This window comes from Mustelus asterias, chromosome 2 (assembly GCF_964213995.1).
Source record: "Mustelus asterias chromosome 2, sMusAst1.hap1.1, whole genome shotgun sequence".
Classification (NCBI taxonomy): Eukaryota; Metazoa; Chordata; class Chondrichthyes; order Carcharhiniformes; family Triakidae; genus Mustelus; species Mustelus asterias.
This window is the reverse complement of record NC_135802.1, coordinates 61,567,086-61,588,211: the sequence shown is the minus strand read 5'-3', so window position 1 is coordinate 61,588,211 and position 21,126 is coordinate 61,567,086. Positions and strand designations below refer to the sequence as shown.

General features: G+C 42.8%; 1 protein-coding gene across 1 annotated transcript in view; it reads right to left on the bottom strand.

Moving 5' to 3' along the window:
* LOC144480803 (E3 ubiquitin-protein ligase HECW1-like) overlaps positions 1-21,126 on the bottom strand; it is a 391,619-nt gene that overhangs the window by 95,510 nt on the left and 274,983 nt on the right. Inside the window, exons 15-17 of the mRNA XM_078200410.1 lie at positions 20,584-20,689; positions 19,643-19,739; positions 11,951-12,034 (exon numbers count right to left, since the gene is read on the bottom strand). Coding sequence (XP_078056536.1) covers positions 11,951-12,034; positions 19,643-19,739; positions 20,584-20,689 — 287 coding nt within the window. The remainder of the gene's footprint in view (positions 1-11,950; positions 12,035-19,642; positions 19,740-20,583; positions 20,690-21,126) is intronic.

Below are 21,126 nucleotides of genomic sequence, written 5' to 3'. Positions count from 1 at the left end.
TATACACCCCAACCTCCCACTGCCCCCCACACAACCACCCTGTACACCCAGACCTCCCACCCCCTCATACAACCAACCTATCACCAATCTCCCCCCCCTCGCACCCCCCCCCCCACCCCCCCAGCCTGCCAAAGGCCTGCCAAACTTGCCCACTGAATCTCCAGACTTATTTTGAAGTCTGGATCCATCTCAGCATGCTTCCGCTTCCTTCAGGGACTTGTTGTAGTCCCAGCCACCACCGAGTCCTGCCTCAAGCTGATGGCTGTAAAACGCAGCCAATATTTCTGATTTGGGTGAAAGATGGAGAGCAACAGTGTAAATGTCTATTTTCAGCCATTAATGTCATTTCTCAGGATTCTGTTCATTAGGGATTTGAGGGACATGGCCTTCATCTGTTTTCGAACAAAATAAATTTTGGAATGCAATTTCTGCAACAGGAACCACTTAAAATGGTCACATTTCTGTCCAAAATGTAATATATATACAAAATCAAGCATATTCTACTACCCACAAAATGCTTTCAATGTGTATTTATTTTATGTTAATAATCCACAATTGGAGCGCTTCCAGAAGATCGCCATTATCTAATTGAAGAAATTTCATTCATTGAGTCCTTGTACTGTTACGCTGAAGGCTAAATTTGACAAGAAGTTAACAAGGCAACACCAACCTGATTCCAATTACATTCCTGTAAAAAACAGTCAACCGGTTGGTGTGGAAAACTGAAGATATATTTATGTCATTTACTTCATGGCAATAAACACATGAAATGATGTTGTGGTTATGTCACTGGGCTATTAATCCAGCATTTGGGACTCATAATCTAGAGAATGAGAGTGGAATTTGGCTCGGTTTCTCGGCCCTCGCGATCGTATGAGAGCTGGATTTCCGGCAAGAGGCTGAATAGATTATGGTGCTACATTTAAATCTTCATTTGCATGTGTTTAGTGAGCCCGGTGCTGAATCATCCAGGCTCACTTGCCTTTATGGTCTCGCCGGGAGAGACTCTCTCTGGTGAGGAAAACACCTGCTCCCCACGAACGGGGAACAATCGTGTTGGCCTCGCTGGTGGAACCAGAGGCCACTGAGGCCGCCCCAGGGAGGCCAAGGAGGTGATGCAGGGTGGAGCCTGAGGGACAGCGCAATCGGAGAGGGAGGGGGAAGCTGCTGCACACTCTGCATCGCGATTGGATCGGGAGAGGTGGCCTTTGCCATTCTGTATCGTGATTGGAATGGGGAGGGGGACACAATCTGTCTGGGGGTTGGGGGAAACACAGTAAGAAGTTTAACAACACCAGGTTAAAGTCCAACAGGTTTATTTGGTAGCAAAAGCGGCACAGGGGTGATATTTCTGGGCAGTGTGAGGCTTGTGATTAGCTGTGGACCCGTACGATTGCGGTGTGGTGGTGGAGAGGTGGCTGTTTTGAGGCTGCCTGTAGCAGCAGGGGCCTGACAACTCTCTGTCTATCAGACGCTTGCTGTTGGAATTGTGCACATGCAGAATCAGAGGCATGCACATGTGCAATAGCTCCATCTACAGTTACTATTACGCGTGTGCAGACACAGAGGTCTGCGCATGCGCAATCGCTCCCTCTGCAGGCTGGCTGGTGAATTAAGCCTAGCCCACTGCCTGCAGCAGCTAGAAATGGTCTAACCCATATTTTCAATGTCTAAGTCCGTAAGATTTTGGCGTGAAAACTGACTCAAAAAATGGATCAAGAATTCTCCCATTTTCATGCCAGCTGGACACTTAGAATCATTCTTGGAAAATTCTGCCTTGAGTGTTTGGATCCCACCATGGCAATTTGAAAATTTGAATTCAGTTGAAAAAAATCTTGAGCTAGACAGCTGAATTCATTAAGAATGATCATGAAGCTGCTGAAATGTTAGAAAAGCTCAACTGGTTCTTTAATGCTATTTAAGGAAGGAAGCCTGCTGTCCTTTCCTGGACTCATTTATAAAGCACTCCAGCTCCACTGTATAATGGCTTTCTCTTAGCTGACCTCTGACAGCTGAGCAATCACCCAGTAAGGGTACTAGAGGATGGGTAATAGATGCTGGCTTAACCAAATCCCGAGAATGATGTAAAAATAATTACAGTGCAGTGCAACTGATTATTAAAAATAGACTTTTAATCATTCCTAATATCAGTTAGTAACCGATATTTATCCCTGAATCAACATCACTAAAAATAAATTATCTAGTCATTACCACATTGCTTTTGTGGGAGTTTGCTATGCACAGATTGGCTGCCACATTTCTTATATTACAATTCAAAAGTATTTCATTAGCTGTACGCAATTTGAGATGTCTTGAGGTTGTGAAAGCTCCTATATAAATGTAAACCTTTTCTCAAAAAACATTCATCAACTATCAGCAAGATAGGGAACATTAATTCTTTGGAAGTGATGTTCCCATTATTTACTCGGACAGAGTTTGCCATTAGTTTGTTGCCCAAGAGGTTATGTGTCGCTAAACATGGACAGGTTATAAGCAGTACATACTTGATCATTAAGACCTGGTGAGGTAGATTTCACACCTAAGCTAAAACACATCACATTGATTGCCAAAAGCCCCAATACCTGAGAAAATGAACATTCTGAAACATCACTGAATTGGCTACTGGGCAATTAGACCATAAGACCATAAGATATTGGTGCAGAATTAGGCCATTGGGCCCAACGAGTCTGCTGTACCATTATGGCTGATATGACTCTTATTCCCATTCTTCTGCCTTCTCCCCATAACCCTTGATCCCCTTATTGATCAAGAACCTATTTATCTCTGTCTTAAAGATACTCAATGATCTGGCCTCCACAGCCTTCTGTGCAACGAGTTCCACAGATTCACCACCCTCTGGCTGAAGAAATTCCTCTTCATTTCAGTTTTAAAGTAGCGTCCCTTCCCTCTGAGATTGTGCCCTCAAGTTCTAGTCTCTCGTTCTAGTCTCTCTCACTAGTGGAAACATCTTCTCCACATCCACTCTATCTAGGCCTCTCAGTATTCTGTAAGTTTCAATTAGATCCCCCCTCATGCTTCTAAGCTCCATCAAGTATATCAAGACTCTTCAACCGCTCCTCATATGACAAACCCTTCATTCCTGTGATCATTCTTGTGAATCTCCTCTGGGTCCTCTCCAAGGCCAGCATATCTTTCCTTAGATATGGGGCCCAAAACTGCTCACAATATTCCAAATGGGGTCTGACCAGAGCCTTATACAGCCTCAGAAGTACACCGCTGCTCTTGTATTTTAGCCCTCTAGAAATGAAAGCTAACATTGAATTTGCCTTCCTAACTGCCAACTGAACCTGCATGTTAACCTTAAGAGAGTTCTGAACCAGGACTCTCAAGTCCCTTTGTGCTTCAGATTTCCGAAGCCTTTCCTCATTTAGAAAATAGTCTTCACCTCTATTCTTCCTAACAAAGTGCATAACCTCACACTCTCCCATGTTGTATTCTCACAACGAGATAACAAACCCTTGTAAAGAGCTCATCAAATGGACTTTAGTGAGGCAATGCAACACTTAAATTAAAAAAAGACGTTTGCAATGTATTTTAAATTCATTTAAACATTGCACTCATTTAACATTTATGAAATAAGAACAGCTATCATTAGAAAAGAGAATGGATTTGTGCATGGATATTTTGGTCTTTTAAATATTTATTCTTTGATCAGTAATTTATTTTAGTGGTTTAGACTGTCGTCAAAATCTTTCTTGCTCAGAGTCCAGAAAAGCCTCTAAACGTATCTAAAAGTGGAGCTTACAGATGGTGGAAAGGGTCAAGATTGTGAACATTGATGGCTATGCCTTCAACTGCCTAGGCCCTAAACTCAGGAATTTGATCGTTAGACTTCTAAACACTCAATCTCTCCTACTTTAAGAAGCTCCTTAAAAACTACCTCAAGCCTGTCCTAATCAGGGTGACCAACTGCCTACTGTCTTGTCAGGATTCCTGACACATGTTAGGCCCCTCTCTGCAGACTATTTTTCTGAGCATGCGTTGTCTGCAATATATCGGTGGCTTGAGTTTAGGGTTGCCCAACCCCACCAGTATCCACTGTTCTGCCAACCCTCCACCTCCTCACCACCTGCCACCACAGTTTCGCTAGCAAACCCATGGCCAAGTGTCCCATATTTTCTTCCCCCAGAGTTGGTCACCCTTGACCCTAATATCTCTTACGTGGTTTGGTGTCAAATTTTGCGTGATGAATATTAAACAAAGAAATAATAAATAGGATTAAAGGGGGTATTAAGATATATAAATTAATTCTGAGCCAGATGTATGTGTAGACTCAAACAGAAAGGTGGAAAAGCTGAGACTCATTGCCTGCACTTCATGCACCACATGAACTCCAGAATTATCTTGGATAACCGCACATACAGGAACTGTCTCTGGCTGTTCGAACTCAGGATTTCTGAGCCTGAGGAGCATCTGGTGTCACTGGAGGACATACGCCAAGCTGATAATTTCCTGAATCGTATGGACCATGAGGTAATCAACTCACTGTCACAAGGAATCCTAGATTGCAAAGGGAAGTAAGGGTGGAAATTACAGAGACTCTAGCCACAATTATCCAATATGGGATGGAGCCAAAGGACTGGGAGATTGTCAATATTACATCCCTATTTAGAAAAGGGAAGAGGGATGATCAGAGCAATTATAGACCACTCAGCCCAAGCCCAAGCCCAGTAGACAAAAAAATATTAGCACTTGGAAATGTGTGGGCTATTAAATGAAAATAAGCACAGATTTATTAAAGGTAAATCATGCTTGACTACCTTGATTGAGTTATTTGATGTAGTAACAGAGAGGCATGATGAGAGCCATGGAGTTGATATGTATAAAGGCATCTGATAAAATACCATGCAATATACTTGTTAGCAAATAAAAGCCCACAGGTTTGATCTGGAATGCACTGTCTGAAGAGTGTTGGAAGAAGATTCAATAGTAACTTTCAAAAGGGGAATTGGATAATTCCTTAAAGAGAGGAAAACATCGCAGTGATCAGGCAAGAGTGTGGTAGTGAGACAAATTGGATAGCTTTATGAAAGCACGATAGACCAAAATTCCTCCTTCTCTGCTGTACCATTCAATGATAGCGCTGCCAGGTAGCACATTAGTACATTTTACTGCACTTAAGGTGCAGCATAAATGCAAGTTATTGTTCAAGTACGTCATCCATTAATGTAGTCCAAAGTTGTGAGATGAAAGACAGATTTGCTTCTAGGCAGGATTCAATCTAAACAGATTTAAAATCATGCTTAGAAAACTGCTATCGTCTAAGTCCGCAGCGTTATTCTTAACGTCAGAACCTCATTCTGATAGCAATGCGGGTTCTGCCAACCCCAGGTTCTAAGTTCTGCTGTGGAGTGTGTTTTAGCACCTCATCCACAGAGTCAAGAAAGGACTCACTTAAATAGCTTAGCAAGCAGAACTGAGTGACCTCTACTGGCTGACCCCAGTTAGGTATCAGCCATTATGTCTTGTGGTGCTTATATATTACCATAGTTATCTCAGGAATGCATTTTCTTGCCTTTTAAACATTAATTCTGTTGTGCATTGCAATCCAGGCGCCAGTTTTGGGGGTTATCCCTAACTCTAATCCTAACTCATCTCAACTTAATAATGATAAAAGTTGTTTGGATTATAATTCATAACGTTGTATAACAAGGGTTTTTGATTCCATAATTTTCCAGACAATAAAGTCAATGCAGCCAACCCATTAACAATTAGCAACATTTCAAGGTTTTGAGCTGGGGCAGCATGATGACACAGTGGCTAGCACTGCGGCCTCACGGCTCCAGGGACCCAGGTTCAATTCCAGCCTTGGGTCACTGTCTGTGCGGAGTTTGCACATTCTCCCCGTGTCTGTGTGGGTTTCCTCCGGGTGCTCTGGTTTCCTTCCAAAGATGTGCGGGTTAGGTTGATTGGCCATGCTAAATTGACCCTTAATGTCTGGGGGTTAGCAGGGTAAATAAGTGGGGATATGGGGGTAGGGCCTGGATGGGATTGTGGTCAGTGCAGACTCGATGGGCCAAATGGCCTCCTTCTGCGCTGTAGGGATTCTATGATTCTATTTCTCTCGTCTTCATTTACTGCCATACTGTCACTGTTGGCGTGGCAGCCTCACTGCTGATATTTAGACTAGGCGGCTAAGGTTAAACGATCTGGAGAGCATCCACCACCCCGTGCTCTCCCCTCCCCCCCACAACAGAAAAAAAGGGAAAATACAACAATGTAATGAAAACTTAAGCACATTTCCTGATTCCAAACACTTTCAAACTATAGTTATGCCAAGAAACAAATTGCATTTTAAGTGGTACAGATACTGTTTGCAGCACTACTGTCAGTGTGTATCTTTGATCACAGTTCTAGCACAGCAGTAAGTGAATGCAAATGAAATATTTAAAAAAATAGTTTAAGCTAATTATTAATGGCTGGGTTGCATTGAATTTACTTCCTGGAAAATTATGGAATCAAAATCTCTTTGTTGCACAACACTATGAACTACAATCCAAGCAGCTTCTGCAGCCAGGCCTTTCAGGCCCAAGGTTGCTTTCAACCTCCAAAACCATCTGCAGTCTTCTCCACTAAAAGTCAATGGCCTTGTGTCAGGCATGCTGCAGCCACTGAGTTAACACTCAGCATGAGCACGAGGATCAACAAAGGCACATGGAAGGCTGGGATGAAGTGAATGTACAAAAATGTTGAGGTGACCTACCTTAGATTAAGTTGAGCTTTCTCTACACTCTAGCTATGACTGTAACACTACATTCTGCACCCTCTTGGTTCCTTCTCCTCTATGTACTCTATGGACGGTATGCTTTGACTGTAAAGTGCACAAGTAACAATACTTTTCACTGCATGCCAATACATGTGACAATAATAAATTAAATCAAAATTCCCTGCTTAGTTAAATTGGGGCTGAGATCTGTTATGCACCATCCGCGCCTGCTTCATATCATCCCAGGATTCCACCTCTTGTCAGTTTGGAGGTGCAAAGCATGGCACCAGATGAACTATTTAGTGAAGTGGGAAGGAGGAGCTTCTACTGTCCCATCTTAATTTGTAATGCTGGTCAGTAACTTGGGTCACCCCATAACCCTGGTATTGTAGAATTGTGCTGGGATCCTCTTGAGACAGGGGAGTCCTGGCACCAGGATAGACAGGTCCAAATCAAATGGGCTTTTACTTTTTAAACAGGCAACTTTGTTTGGGTCCTTCTGGCTGCTGTTGTGGAACAGCATTTGCAGGGCCCTGAAACCACCATCAGGCCTACAGCCACAATCTGTAATTCCTTCCCTAAAGGACATTAGTGAACCAGATGGGTTTTTTATGACAATCGACAATTGTTTCATGTTCATCATGAGACTTTTAATTTCAGATTTCTACATTGAATTCTGCCACGGTGGGACCAAGGATGACAATGCACTCAGGAATTCCCTAGGTCATGTCAATAGTCAGGGTACAAAGTCTGGTTGCAGATCAACCTGGAACTTCCGTGCGCTGCTTCTGTCCAGGGTGGGGACTGGTGTCTGAGAGAGAATGAGGAGAAAGAAAATGAGTCCAGTTATATTTGGAGCAAATTTTAAATATTCATTAAGGCGACTGATAATACCAATGGGCAAATATAACTTCCTTTATCTGCATTCAGTAATAAAGCAGTCCAAGATCAGGTCAATCTTAGTGTTTTGGGCACAGTAAAACCTCCTCCACTCTGCCAGAGTTTCAGCCTCAATTTTGCAAGAGCTTATTATGTCGCTCAGTATTTTCCCACTTCCCACAACAGCTATTTTTGTCTGTTCTCTGAAAAGCAGACTAACAATTTTGTGGAAATTGCCATCAGATTCTGGTAACTCTGTGGCTCAATTGCAAAATCACTTCATGCAGCAGATTTACAACCTGTAATGAACAAAAGCCATCAACCTGGGCTGGATTGAAACCTTGCTTCAGAGTTAAAGAACACTGCTACATGCAACCCTCTCTGATCATGGGACATTCTTAAGATCAACTGGAAACAGGCACAACGATAGCAGCAGTACATTCTAAACTATTTTTAATGGGGACCATCCAAGGATTAGCATTCAAAAGCCATTTTTATTCCTCTCCAGGACTGATCACCTCTGGAGCCATTTTCTAGATCGGAAAAACAGAATTTCCCTGATCTCATTCAATGCACACAGGTTTCAGTCACATCGCAGTCAGTCTCTACACCTTCAGAGGTAGGTTGACAGTAGTGTAGAAACATGTTAAGTAGCTGCAATGTGAAAGCTTTTGATCGCCTACAGAGTGCACTGAATTGTAGTCGATTTGATTCAATAGCGTGCATATTCCTTTGGGCCGCATTCTGTTCTGGAAAGTAAACTGCACCAAGTAATGGTGCCAAGAAAACTGACATCATCAGAATGAAGGAGATAATAGCTACAAGTGAAAGATAGTTAACTCTGGGTTGACTAAATGTGCTTTGTAAATGATTTGAGTGTGGGAACTGAATGACAGATTCACAAAAGATAATTAGTTATGCACCATAAAATCATAGAATTATAAAAAGCAGAAGTAGCCTTTTGGCTTATTGTGCCTGTGCAGGCTCTGTGAAAGAACTATCCAATTAGTCCCACTTCCCTGCTCTTTCCCATAGCCTTACAAATTTTTCCTTTTCAAGTCTATAATATTATCATAATTATATTATGAATACCCTAACAAGAGTTTGATAGAAGATCAATACATTGTATTACTCATCAGATAACAATATTTTACTTGTAAGACTTATGACAATATGCAACACTTAGTGAACTGTTACGCAGACACATTATCTAAATAATCTTTGTCCATTGTTCAATGATGCGCCTTAGGGAAGGGAGTATTGTCCTGAATATGCTATCATTTTCAATGCCTCAAAATTAATTCATTGTTTTGGTGCCTTTTTCTCATTGTATCTCATTTCATCGTGGGTGCAGACTCCACGTAGATGTAGGTGTAACTCCACCGAGATCGCAATGTTATTGTACAACATATCAAAATACTTCAAAATGATATGATGATAGTCAGAGCATAGGCATTACTAAAGATAGGCTCTAGAATTGCCTCTGACCAGTTCAACAAGGAAACACTGGCCGGAATTCTCTGGCCGTTCACGCCGGTGGGATTCTCCTGTCCCGCCAGCAGCGGACCCCCACCCGCGGGTTTCCCACAGGCGTGGAGTGACGTCAATGGGAATTCCCATTGACAGCGGTGGGACCAGAGAATCCTGCTGCTAGCAAACAACGCGCCATCTCCCGCGGGCGGGAAACACGCGGCTGGGAGGCCGGAGAATCCCGCCCCACATCTTTCAGGAAGCTTGCATTAATTTAGGTTTTCAGCCCCCTTGATTAACATTCTTGGCATTTTAGGGGCCTCTTTGATGCAAAAGCATTTCTCTGGCCTTTTGTTCTTTCTCTACTTCTGCTCCATGAAAAAGCTTGCATTTAGATAGCGCTTTTTATACCCGCTCATCAGAACAAGGGGAGGAATTAAGGGTGTTTTCTTTAAATTATTATTTTCTGTTGACGCTGAGCCCGCTGCATTCCTCACAGCCCCGCAGTTAGTCCTTTATTTACCATCTCCCACTCATAGCTTTACAGCTATGGTACACTTTTGAAATGTAATCATTGTTGCAATGTAGGAAACAGTAATTAATAATTACCTTACAGAAATAATGAATAATTCTGACCTCTTTTGCATCCCTAATTTTCATCACTCCACCATTGGTGGTTGTGCCATCAGCTGTCTAGGCCTTAAGCTCTGGAATTCCTTCCCCGAACCTCTCCATCTCTCTATTTCTCTCTCCTTTAAATTGCTTCTAAAATGTTATCTCTTTGACCTGGTTTATGGCCACCTGCCCAAAATGTGACCTGGTGTCAAATTTTGTCTGATAATTGCTCCTGTGAAGCAATACATTAAAAGTACTAAATAAACGCAGGCCACTTTAACATCGGGGGCCAGATTGACTGATGTAGAGCAGAAGGTCAATTAAGTGTACCCGTGCTCACAGAAACAGTGATTTGTCTTGAGATTTGTTCTGAATTTCTAATTAATCTATTGCTTCTACCAGATGGCTTTTCAGAGCTCGATGCAGATGTTACAAGTCACTTGAAAAATTGATCCATGAAAAGAGTCTAAAGGAAGACTTGCATTTATGACTTTGTCGTTCATCACCTCATTTGTTGGACGTGGGCGTCGCTGGCTGGCCAGCATTTATTGCCCATCCCTAGTTGCCCTTGGAGGGCAGTTGAGAATCAACCACATTTCTGTGGCTCTAGAGTCACAAGTAGGCCAGGCTGGGTAAGGATGGCAAATAGAGACATATAAGATAATGAAGGGGCTAGACAGGGTAGAGGCAGAGAGATCCTTTCCACTTAGAAAGAAAACAAGAACTTGAGGACACAGCCTCAAAATAAGGGGGAGTCAGTTTAGAACAGAGTTGAGGAGGAACTTCTTCTCTCAGAGGGTAGTGAATCTCTGGAATTCTCTGCCCATTGAAGCAGTGGAGGCTACCTCGTTAAATATGTTTAAGTCACAAGTAGATAGATTTTTGATCAATAAGGGAATTAAGGGTTATGGGGAGTGGGCAGGTAAGTGGAACTAAACCACTATCAGATCAGCCATGATCTTATTGAATGGCGGGGCAGGCTCGAGGGGCTAGATGGCCTACTCCTGCTCCTATTTCTTATGTTATGTTCTTATGTTCCTTCCCTGAAGAATGGGTCTTTCCCACAATCGACAATGGTTTCACAGTCATCAGTAGATTCTTAATTCCAGATTTGAAAAAAAATTGAATTCAAATTCCACCATTTGCTTTGGTGCGATTCAAACCCAGGTCCCCAGAACATTAGCTGAGTTTCTGGATTAATAGTCTAGCGATAATACCACTTGGCCATCACCTCCCCTTAGTCAATAACATTCTTTTGAAGGATAGTCATTGCTGTTATGTAGAAAATGTAGCAGCCAATTTTCACACAGAAAGCTCTCACAAATAGCAAAGAGGATCAAGCGGGAGAACAGCTCCTGTAGAGAAAAAAACTGGTACAAATTTGAAAGATTGAGAAACCTGTTCCTGGGCTGCAACATTCTATGACTTCATAATTGACCCTCACCATTCATTTAGCTGCCTACTGGGTGTGGTGAAAGAAGTGAAGATAGTTCACTGTCAGATTTGGGATTTTTGTAGCTGCTTGACTAAAGAAAGAGTTAGAAATGAGTCATGTTTAAAATTTCTGATCTAAAATTAGGTGAATCCACACATGTTTACATTCCCTGTTTAGCTGTTGTTTCACTGAAGGATACTAATGTGTTAATGAGCCAATTATTCTGAATGGCTTCCAGAATATCCAGAGGCAATAAGCAATTTGTAATCATTCTATCAGTGGGCTATCCATTTGAATAGTTTCCTTAGGTACCCAGTGAGGTCTACATCTTTGGGAGCAATATAGTTAGTTTGCGTTCTGGCCCTACTGATGAATAGTTAATTGGAGAAGAAGTTAGTCTTCCTAATTCCTGGGAATAAGTGGAGAAAGAAAAAAGGTGTACACATTACATTAGTCAGCCCAGTTAGGTCTGCAAAGGGGGCTTGGCCTAACAAAGGAAAATGCATTTGCCTTAAACCTGCGGGAATTGGCAGAATAAGTAGGAAATGTTAAATTAACCCAACTGTGTTGGATAATGTGGTTTCCTTTATTACTTTGCATGAAGGGGATTTAAGTTACATGAAGAAAGTGGGATTTGATTATAACTGCTACTTTGTATGATCACCTGCTATCTGTAAAAAAAGTAGGAGTTTAATAATTTATACCTTAGCCATTTTCCTCAGATAACTCCTGTACAAGGCGTGTTAACATAATGGTGTCACTTCCCTATAAAGGTGTGGTCAAAAAAAACTCAGAAAAGAAATAGATGTAAAAAAATATTTTACCTCAACAAAATAACCAAATCTGCGTCACACGACAGCTTTTCAAGACCAAGTGTTCCTTCTGTCCGAATATAATGGATTTTCTCCCTGAAATTAAAAAATATAGAAATCTAAATATTGTAAAGGAACTCAATTACATAATGTTTTAAAAAAGCAATGAAGAAAGTTAATTGAACCGAGACCCATTCAGGTACATTTCCCATTGATGGAGACTTCAACCTTTCTGTCGCAATAAAAGAAAATTAGTTTTCCGTGATTGCATTACACCTTAATCAGAAGGGGACCAATATCCTGGGGGGTAAATTTGCTAAGGCCATGCAGGGAGGTTTAAACTGATTCGGGGGGGGGGGGAGGGATCCTGAGTAGTGGGGCTGAAAGTGAGGGATGCATGGATGGGGACTGCAATGCACGGCATTGCAGAGGTGGGGTGGAGCAGGGTTTGAAATGTGTATACTTCAATGCCAGGAGTATTCGCAATAAAGTGGGTGAACTTGCAGCGTGGATCAGTACCTGGGACTTCGATGTTGTGGCTATTTCAGAGACATGGATAGAGCAGGGGCAGGAATGGATGCTGCAGGTCCCGGGGTTCAAATGTTTTAGTCGAAGTAGGGAAGGAGGTAGAAGAGGGGGAGGGGTAGCATTATTGGTCAGAGATTGTATCACAGTGTCAGAGAGGAGGTTTGATGAGGACTTATCTGTTGAGGTAGTATGGGCGGAGATTAGAAATAGGAGAGGAGAGGTCACCCTGTTGGGAGTCTTTTATAGACCTCCTAAAAGTTCTAGAGAGGTTGAGGAAAGGATTGCGGAGTCAATCCTGCTTAGGAGTGAAAGTAATAGGGCAATTGTTATGGGGGATTTTAACTTGACTAATATTGACTGGAATTGTTATAGCTCTAGCTCGTTAGAGGGGTCAGTTTTTGTTCAAAGCGTGCAGGAAGGTTTTTTGACTCAGTATGTAGACAGGCCAACTAGAGGTGAGGCTATATTGGATCTGGTGCTGGGAAATGAGCCAGACCAGGTGCTAGACTTGGAAGTTGGTGTGCATTTTGGTGATAGTGACCACAATTCGGTTACGTTCACCTTAGTGATGGAAAGGGATAGGCATGAACCTCGGGCCAGTGGTTTTAGCTGGGGGAAGGGTAATTATGAGGCTATTAGGAGAGAATTAGGAAACATAGGTTGGACTAGGAGATTACAGGGACTGGGAACGTCCGACATGTGGAGTTTTTTCAAGGAGCAGCTACTGCGAGTCTGTGATAGGTATGTCCCTGTCAGGCAAGGAGGAATTGGTAGGGCTAGGGAACCGTGGTGCACCAAAAAAGTTTCTTTGTTGGTTAAAAAGAAAAAGGAGGCTTATGTTCGGATGAGACGTGAGCACTCGGGTAGTGCACTAGAAAGCTTTAGATTGGCTAAGAGGGAGTTGAAGAGCGAGCTTAGAAGGGCTAAAAGGGGACATGAGAAGACTTTGGCGGATAGGGTTAAAGAGAATCCTAAGGCGTTCTATAGGTATGTCAAGAACAGAAGGTTGGTTAGGGCAAGTTTAGGGCCAGTTATAGATGGCAGAGGGAAGTTATGTGTGGAACCGGAGGAGATTGGTGAAGCATTGAACCAATATTTCTCTTCGGTGTTCACGCAAGGGGACATGAATATAGCTGAGGAGGACACTGGGTTGCAGGGGAGTAGAATAGACAGTATTACAGTTGATAAGGAGGATGTGCAGGATATTCTGGAGGGTCTGAAAATAGATAAATCCCCTGGTCCGGATGGGATTTATCCAAGGATTCTCTGGGAGGCAAGAGAAGTGATTGCAGAGCCTCTGGCTCTGATCTTCAGGTCGTCGTTGGCCTCTGGTATAGTACCAGAAGATTGGAGGTTAGCGAATGTTGTCCCATTGTTTAAGAAGGGGAACAGAGACTTCCCCGGGAATTATAGACCGGTGAGTCTCACTTCTGTTGTCGGCAAGATGTTGGAAAAAATTATAAGGGATAGGATTTATAGTTATTTGGAGAGTAATGAATTGATAGGTGATAGTCAGCATGGTTTTGTGGCAGGTAGGTCGTGCCTTACTAACCTTATTGAGTTTTTTGAGAAAGTGACCAAGGAGGTGGATGGGGGCAAGGCAGTGGACGTGGTATATATGGATTTTAGTAAGGCGTTTGATAAGGTTCACCATGGTAGGCTTCTGCAGAAAATGCAGATGTATGGGATTGGGGGTGATCTAGGAAATTGGATCAGGAATTGGCTAGCGGATAGGAAACAGAGGGTGGTGGTTGATAGTAAATATTCATCATGGAGTGCGGTTACAAGTGGTGTACCTCAGGGATCTGTTTTGGGGCCACTGCTGTTTGTAATATTTATTAATGATCTGGATGAGGGTATAGTTGGGTGGATTAGCAAATTTGCTGATGACACCAAAGTCGGTGGTGTGGTAGACAGTGAGGAAGGGTGTCGTAGTTTGCAGGAAGACTTAGACAGGTTGCAAAGTTGGGCCGAGAGGTGGCGGATGGAGTTTAATGCGGAGAAGTGTGAGGTAATTCACTTTGGTAGGAATAACAGATGTGTTGAGTATAGGGCTAACGGGAGGACTTTGAATAGTGTGGAGGAGCAGAGGGATCTAGGTGTATGTGTGCATAGATCCCTGAAAGTTGGGAATCAAGTAGATAAGGTTGTTAAGAAGGCATATGGTGTCTTGGCGTTTATTGGTAGGGGGATTGAATTTAGGAGTCGTAGCGTTATGTTGCAACTGTACACAACTCTGGTGCGGCCGCACTTGGAGTACTGTGTGCAGTTCTGGTCCCCACATTACAGGAAGGATGTGGAGGCTTTGGAGAGGGTGCAGAGGAGGTTTACCAGGATGTTGCCTGGTATGGAGGGGAGATCCTATGAGGAGAGGCTGAGGGATTTGGGATTGTTTTCGCTGGAAAGGCGGCGGCTAAGAGGGGATCTTATTGAAACATATAAGATGATTAGAGGTTTAGATAGGGTGGATAGTGATAGCCTTTTTCCTCTGATGGAGAAATCCAGCACGAGGGGGCATGGCTTTAAATTGAGGGGGGGTAGTTATAGAACCGATGTCAGGGGTAGGTTCTTTACCCAGAGGGTGGTGAGGGATTGGAATGCCCTGCCAGCATCAGTTGTAAATGCGCCTAGTTTGGGGGCGTTTAAGAGATCCGTAGATAGGTTCATGGACGAAAAGAAATTGGTTTAGGTTGGAGGGTCACAGTTTTTTTTTAACTGGTCGGTGCAACATCGTGGGCCGAAGGGCCTGTTCTGCGCTGTAATGTTCTATGTTCTATGTTCTATGTTCTACATTGGTGCTAATTCACAAACTTTGAGCTACTGGTGAGGGCCATCACTCAGAAATAGCAGATACTGGAAATGTTATAGCATATATCAGAAACTTAGGCACATATAAAGTCAGAAAATTCCCCATCTTTTCCCCTTGGTGTGGAATTGTCCAAGTTTTGCATGTTCTTCTTATGATTTAAATTCATGCATAAATTATAAATATACACAATGTCAAATTAAGAGATTAGAGGCTATGTAAATTTCCATTAATAATGTTAATGATGAGTGTTCTATGTGTTCATATGACATTTTTTTGTTTAATAGTCTGACAGAGGGAATAGGACTCACAGATTCATAAATGTTTTAACACCTCTGTTACAATTGTGGACAGAGGAATGTCATACAAACACATAAACCTTTTGTTTGCTACTATCTCTAACAGTAATTTTAGCTTCATATTTTTGCTAAAACTCTTTGTCACCAGAAAACTGAAGTTCATTATTTTATATTTCACTTTATTCGACTTTTTAATTAAAATAAAAACAAAAACAAAATCCCCCCTCCTTATTGAAGATGTTGACCCATGCTAGAGTACAGCTGCAACCCATTCCCCTATACCTCTCCCAAGTGTCTATACTTAATGTTAGTGCATCAAGTTTGTTCAACCTTGCTGTCTGTACCATCTCAGTCGATCCTATACTCATAGAAGATCCATAAAGACAGGCACTGTCCCACAGGAGTGATGGGGTGGGAATAAAGAGTGGGAATGTTCCTTCACTTTTCGCTTCTTAGCCAGGATGGATCAGATCGAGGTCCTTCCTAGTCTGTACCACTCAGTATCCCAGCGCAGGGATTGAATCTGAGTCCTTCCTAGTTGTACCTATCTGTATCTACAATCCACGGAGTGCACCTGGGTCCTTTCTAGTCTGTACTATTTACTGCCAGAGCTAGTAACATATTAACTTGCTGAGCCGTTGTGTGAATTACGGAATAAAACCTAAACATAGGGTTAACTTTGCTAATTTAAAATCATTAGAATTAGTAATTTCTACCTCATGGCTATCGTAATGTTTGGCCAGAGGATGTGATTATCAAAACTGGTCAGGATGCAGTATGATTTTGCTTAAATAAAGAAAATCAATGAGTGGCATGGTGGCACAGTGGTTAGCACTGCTGCCTCACAGTGCCAGGAACCCAGGTTCATTTCATGCCATGGGTGACTGTCTGTGCGGAGTTTGCACATTCTCCCATTGTCTGCGTGGGTTTCTTCCGGGTGCTCTGGTTTCCTCTCACAGTCCGAAAGACATGCTGGTTAGGTGCACCGACCATGCTAAATTCCCCCATAGTGTCAGGGGGATTAGTGGTGGTAAATATGTGGAGTTACGGGGAGAAGTCCTGGGTTCGATTGTTGTCAGTGCAGGCTCGATGGGCCGAATGGTCTCCTTCTGCCTTGTATCCATTCTGTGATTCAATCATGTTTTCAACTCGAAAAATAATTTTACTTCGTGAGCATTCTATGTCTTACAAATGTCAAGTGGCCACCGGTGAGGGCAAAGATCATCCTGCACTAATTGACAGAAGGATTGAAATCAACATGTTTTTCACACGTTGCGTTGCTGGAGGAGCCACGTGCCAAAGGTAATCACTGACCTGTGACTCACACAGAGCAGTCTTCAGTAAGTTTGGTGGGGGCGGGAGAGGAAAGGGGGGCCAAAATCAGCGTTGTTAATTCTTCACTCAAAAACCTCAGCCAATGAAGAGGTGAAGCAACAAAATGATGCTTCAAACAAATTCAGAGCAACAGACCCCTGGGCCTTTTATGCATTTCAAACTAAAAACAAATGGCAGGGACATGCCCCTGTGATGGCAGGAATAGATATAATTCATCTCCTGAGAGTGCTCTGTGAAATGAATACAAGATGTGGATGTGGATTTAGGCAGAGTCTGGAGATAATCAGTGCAACAGTGTTGTTGGATATTACTGTCAGTCAGTGCATTAAAACAGCAGCGTTTTGGGAAAAAAAATCAAATGAAACCCAGGCTCCTTTCTGGATTTGGAATACCAGATAAATCATCCTTTCCCAGCCTCTTTTTAAAAGCATTCCTTTTAGTTGGTCTCTCTTCATTTTTTTCTGCTGGTGATTTGTTTCTACAATATTTAGTGCATTCTAACTCAATGCTTTACAGCTCCCTAAACTGGAACTGCCATTCAGATAAAATCTGAGATCATTCAGTTTTGTGGCAGTTGTTACAGTTTGGTTACTTTTAAAAAAGCATTTGAGAGCAGCATCAAAATATCTTGGGCTTTACCCCCATTCCCCATGTCCCATCAAATATAGCGAGTATCATCAACCCAGATGACGTACATTCTGTCATTTACAAGGTGCTGGGAGACTGGCATTTATTTGTTTTCTGTAAAGTGCCAAATTTAACCTGCACCACAATTCAATTCAATTAGGACCACAGTGTCTTTGGGCATGGTCTTTCTGACCTGGTGCGCAGGTCGGTTAACAGAGCAGGGCGGGAAATTTGAGCGGGAGGCTAAAAATGCAAATCGCACCTGGCATCGGGCTGTTCGCGATCCTCCCAAGCCATTTTTGCCGGCATAATCAGCCTCGCGCCCAGGAAGGGCGCAAGGCTGATTTAAACATGAATAAAGTAATTTTAATGTTATTAGTGAGCCCAGGATGTAATAGTCGCTCGGCTCTATTGTAATTAATGGTCAAAATGTCCACCAACACTTTAGTGAGGCAAGGTAAATCCTTGGAATCGTAGCTCTGTTATTGTGGGTTTATCTCAGAATTCCTTGGCTTCTTACTCCAGAAGAGATATTGCGAGAGACAATGTTCTTTTGATCAAAAATATTTACTTACACGTGAGGATCATAGAATCATTGAATCACTACAGCGCAGAACAAAGAACAAAGAAAAGAGAAAGCATAGGAACAGGCCCTTTGGCCCTCCAAGCCTGTGTCGATCATGATGCCCTACTGAAAAAAACCTTCTGCTTTTACTCGGTCTATATGCCTTATTCCCTCCCTATTCATGTACCCATCCAGATGCCTCTTAAATGTGCCTGCTTCCACCACCTCTTCTGGCAGCGCATTCTAGGCATCAACCATTCTCTGTGGAATACTTCCACGCTTGGAAAAAGCCTCTGACTATTCCCCCTGTCTATGCCTCTAATAATTTGTGGACCCCTATCAGGTCTCCCTTCAGCCTATCTTTCTAGTGAAAGCAATCCTAGTTTATTCAACCTCTCCTCGTAGCCGACACCCTCAAGACCAGGCAACATCCTGGTGAAACTTCTTTGCACTCTCTCCAAAGCTTCCCCATCCTTCTGATAATGTGGTGACCAGAACTGCATGCAATACTCCAAATGCAGCTTGGCCAAGGTTTTATATAGCTGCAACATGATTTCTCAACCCCTGTACTAAATGCCCCAGCTGATGAAGGCAAGCATGCCATATGCCTTCTTAATCACCTTGGCCACCTGTGTTGTCACTTTTAGGGAACTGTGGACCTGTACGTCCAGATCCCTCTGTATGTTAATGTTCCCAAGGTTTCTGCCATTTACAGTATAATTCGTATGTAAATTTGATCTTCAAGATGCATCACTTCGCATTTGTCTGGATTAAACTCCATCTGCTATTTCTGTGCCCAAGCTTCTATCTATCTGTATCCTGTTGTACCCTCTGACAATCCTCGGCACTATCAGCAACTCTGCCAATCTTTGTCTCATCCGCAAACTTACTAATCAGACCACCCACATTTTCCTCCTGATCAGAAGGAGGCCATTCAGCTCATTGTGCTTGCACTAACAACAATCCCACCCAGGCCCTATCCCTTTAACTCCACGTATTTACCCTGCTAGTCCCCCTGACACTATGGGGCAATTTTAGCATGGCCAATCAACCTAACCTGCTGATCTTTGGACTGTGGGAGGAAACTGGAGCATCCGGAGGAAACCCACGCAGACACGGGGAGAATGTGCAAACTCCACACAGACAGTGACCCAAGGCTGGAATTGAACCCAGGTCCCTGGCGCTATGAGGCAGCAGTGCTAACTGCTAATTATTTAAAAATAAGACCAGGTCACAGCTGGAGCTACTCTCCGAGATGCTTCACACTCACCTCCTCTGTGACATAGCTCCTTCTGCATAAACAGTAGCTATCAATAGAGTTAACCCTTTACAGTATCAAGTGTGAGACCATAACCTTGAGGAAGTAGAGATTAGGGGAAAGTTAAAGGACCAAACCCAAAGCTCCACAAAGCAGGAAATTCAGTCTTTTGGCCGGTAGGGCAGACCTTGGCTGCTTATATTTTGTAAAACAGATAAACATATCAGTCCCATATAGTGAAATAAAAATGCCACAAGAGAACTCAGCTGATGAAGTGTGCACTTACCTGAGCGTGTGATTCCTGCCGAGGCTGGGCTGCCGCTCCTGAAGCATTTCAAATATGTTTGATTGACGGAGGAAAGCTACAATCTTGTCATTGTATGCTGCAACAGAGGAAAAGGAAATGACAGATTTCAATCTTTTCCTAGGCGTGTTTGTGCATTTGCTCTCTTTTTAACCAATTTATTTTCCCAGAAGGTACTGACTCTTGATGGGGCACAATTCCACGAGTACTGACAGTCCTCCCACATCTCAGCTGGATGCCCATTCCTCATTTGATTGCCTCATCAGAGATTGTTGACAGTGGATTCATTAATGGGGAAGGGGTATCACAGCCAGGCTTGCTCACACTCATGCCAGGTTCATGGTGCTTCACTGGACAGCAATCAGAGCCCAAACCCCGAATGACTTTTCACCTTGTCAGTGGAAGCAGCCTCACTGCTGCGCTGACTTCAATGATCTAACCTGTGGGGATTGGGTATTGAAACTAGACTATGCACCGCACCACCAGCAGATGGTTTGCCTTTTGCAGAATCCTTGTTCAGTTGAAGACTATGTTTAAGATCTTTTGATCTGTCAAAAACGGGAAATGCAGGTCCCAATATAACTGTAAGTTTGAGAGGGAAGGGCCACACACACTTCCAAACTCCCCAGCACTCCCCAACAACCGCCCCAGGGTATTTATTTTACAACACTGGTTCCCTTCTAAGTTCAGGTTTTTAAAAAGCATAACCTCCAATTTATTTTTCACAGAAGCACAGAACAACTCTGCAAACGACACTGTGGAACCCAGAAATTGAGGCTCGGACCTATGGTTATATTGGGTTAGAGATATGCTTTTAAAATCAGAATAAACTTTTGTAACATGCTTTAGGGATGCCAGTTGTGATTCCTGTAAAGTCATGTTACACCTAAAAAGGGAATTTTAACAAATCATCAATTTCTTACCCACTGGTACGACATCCTGATGATGCTGACTGCGGATGGCGGCCACCAGAGTGTTGGGAGGTCTAGCAAGCAGTGAGGAGCCCCGTACACGTGATACATCAGAAGCCTAAAACAGAAATGCATGGAAGTGTTTAACTGAGGGGTTTGCTCACACTTTGGATTTTCGTGGCTGTGTTATGATGAAGTACACACAATGTTGCCCAATAGAAATGGCTACAGTGCCACTGTTTTAACCATGTGCATGAATTGTAATAGAAAACATCTTACACATATTACCGATAAAACGTGCTTCACATCTACTTTTCATCCATCATCATTTTGGACATAAAACACTCATTGACACAAAACAACTTGTATTTATGTAGTAAATTGTTCCAAGGTGCTTCACATTTTCACATTGTAGTTTTCATTTTACCATTTCACTCACAAACACACCAAAACGTTGAAGTATAGGGTGCGTTGGCTGTGGTTATGTGAATACTAAAAGCTCACACTCAATGACAGTTATTCTTTTTAATTTGTTAAACAGAAATGCAATTAGCC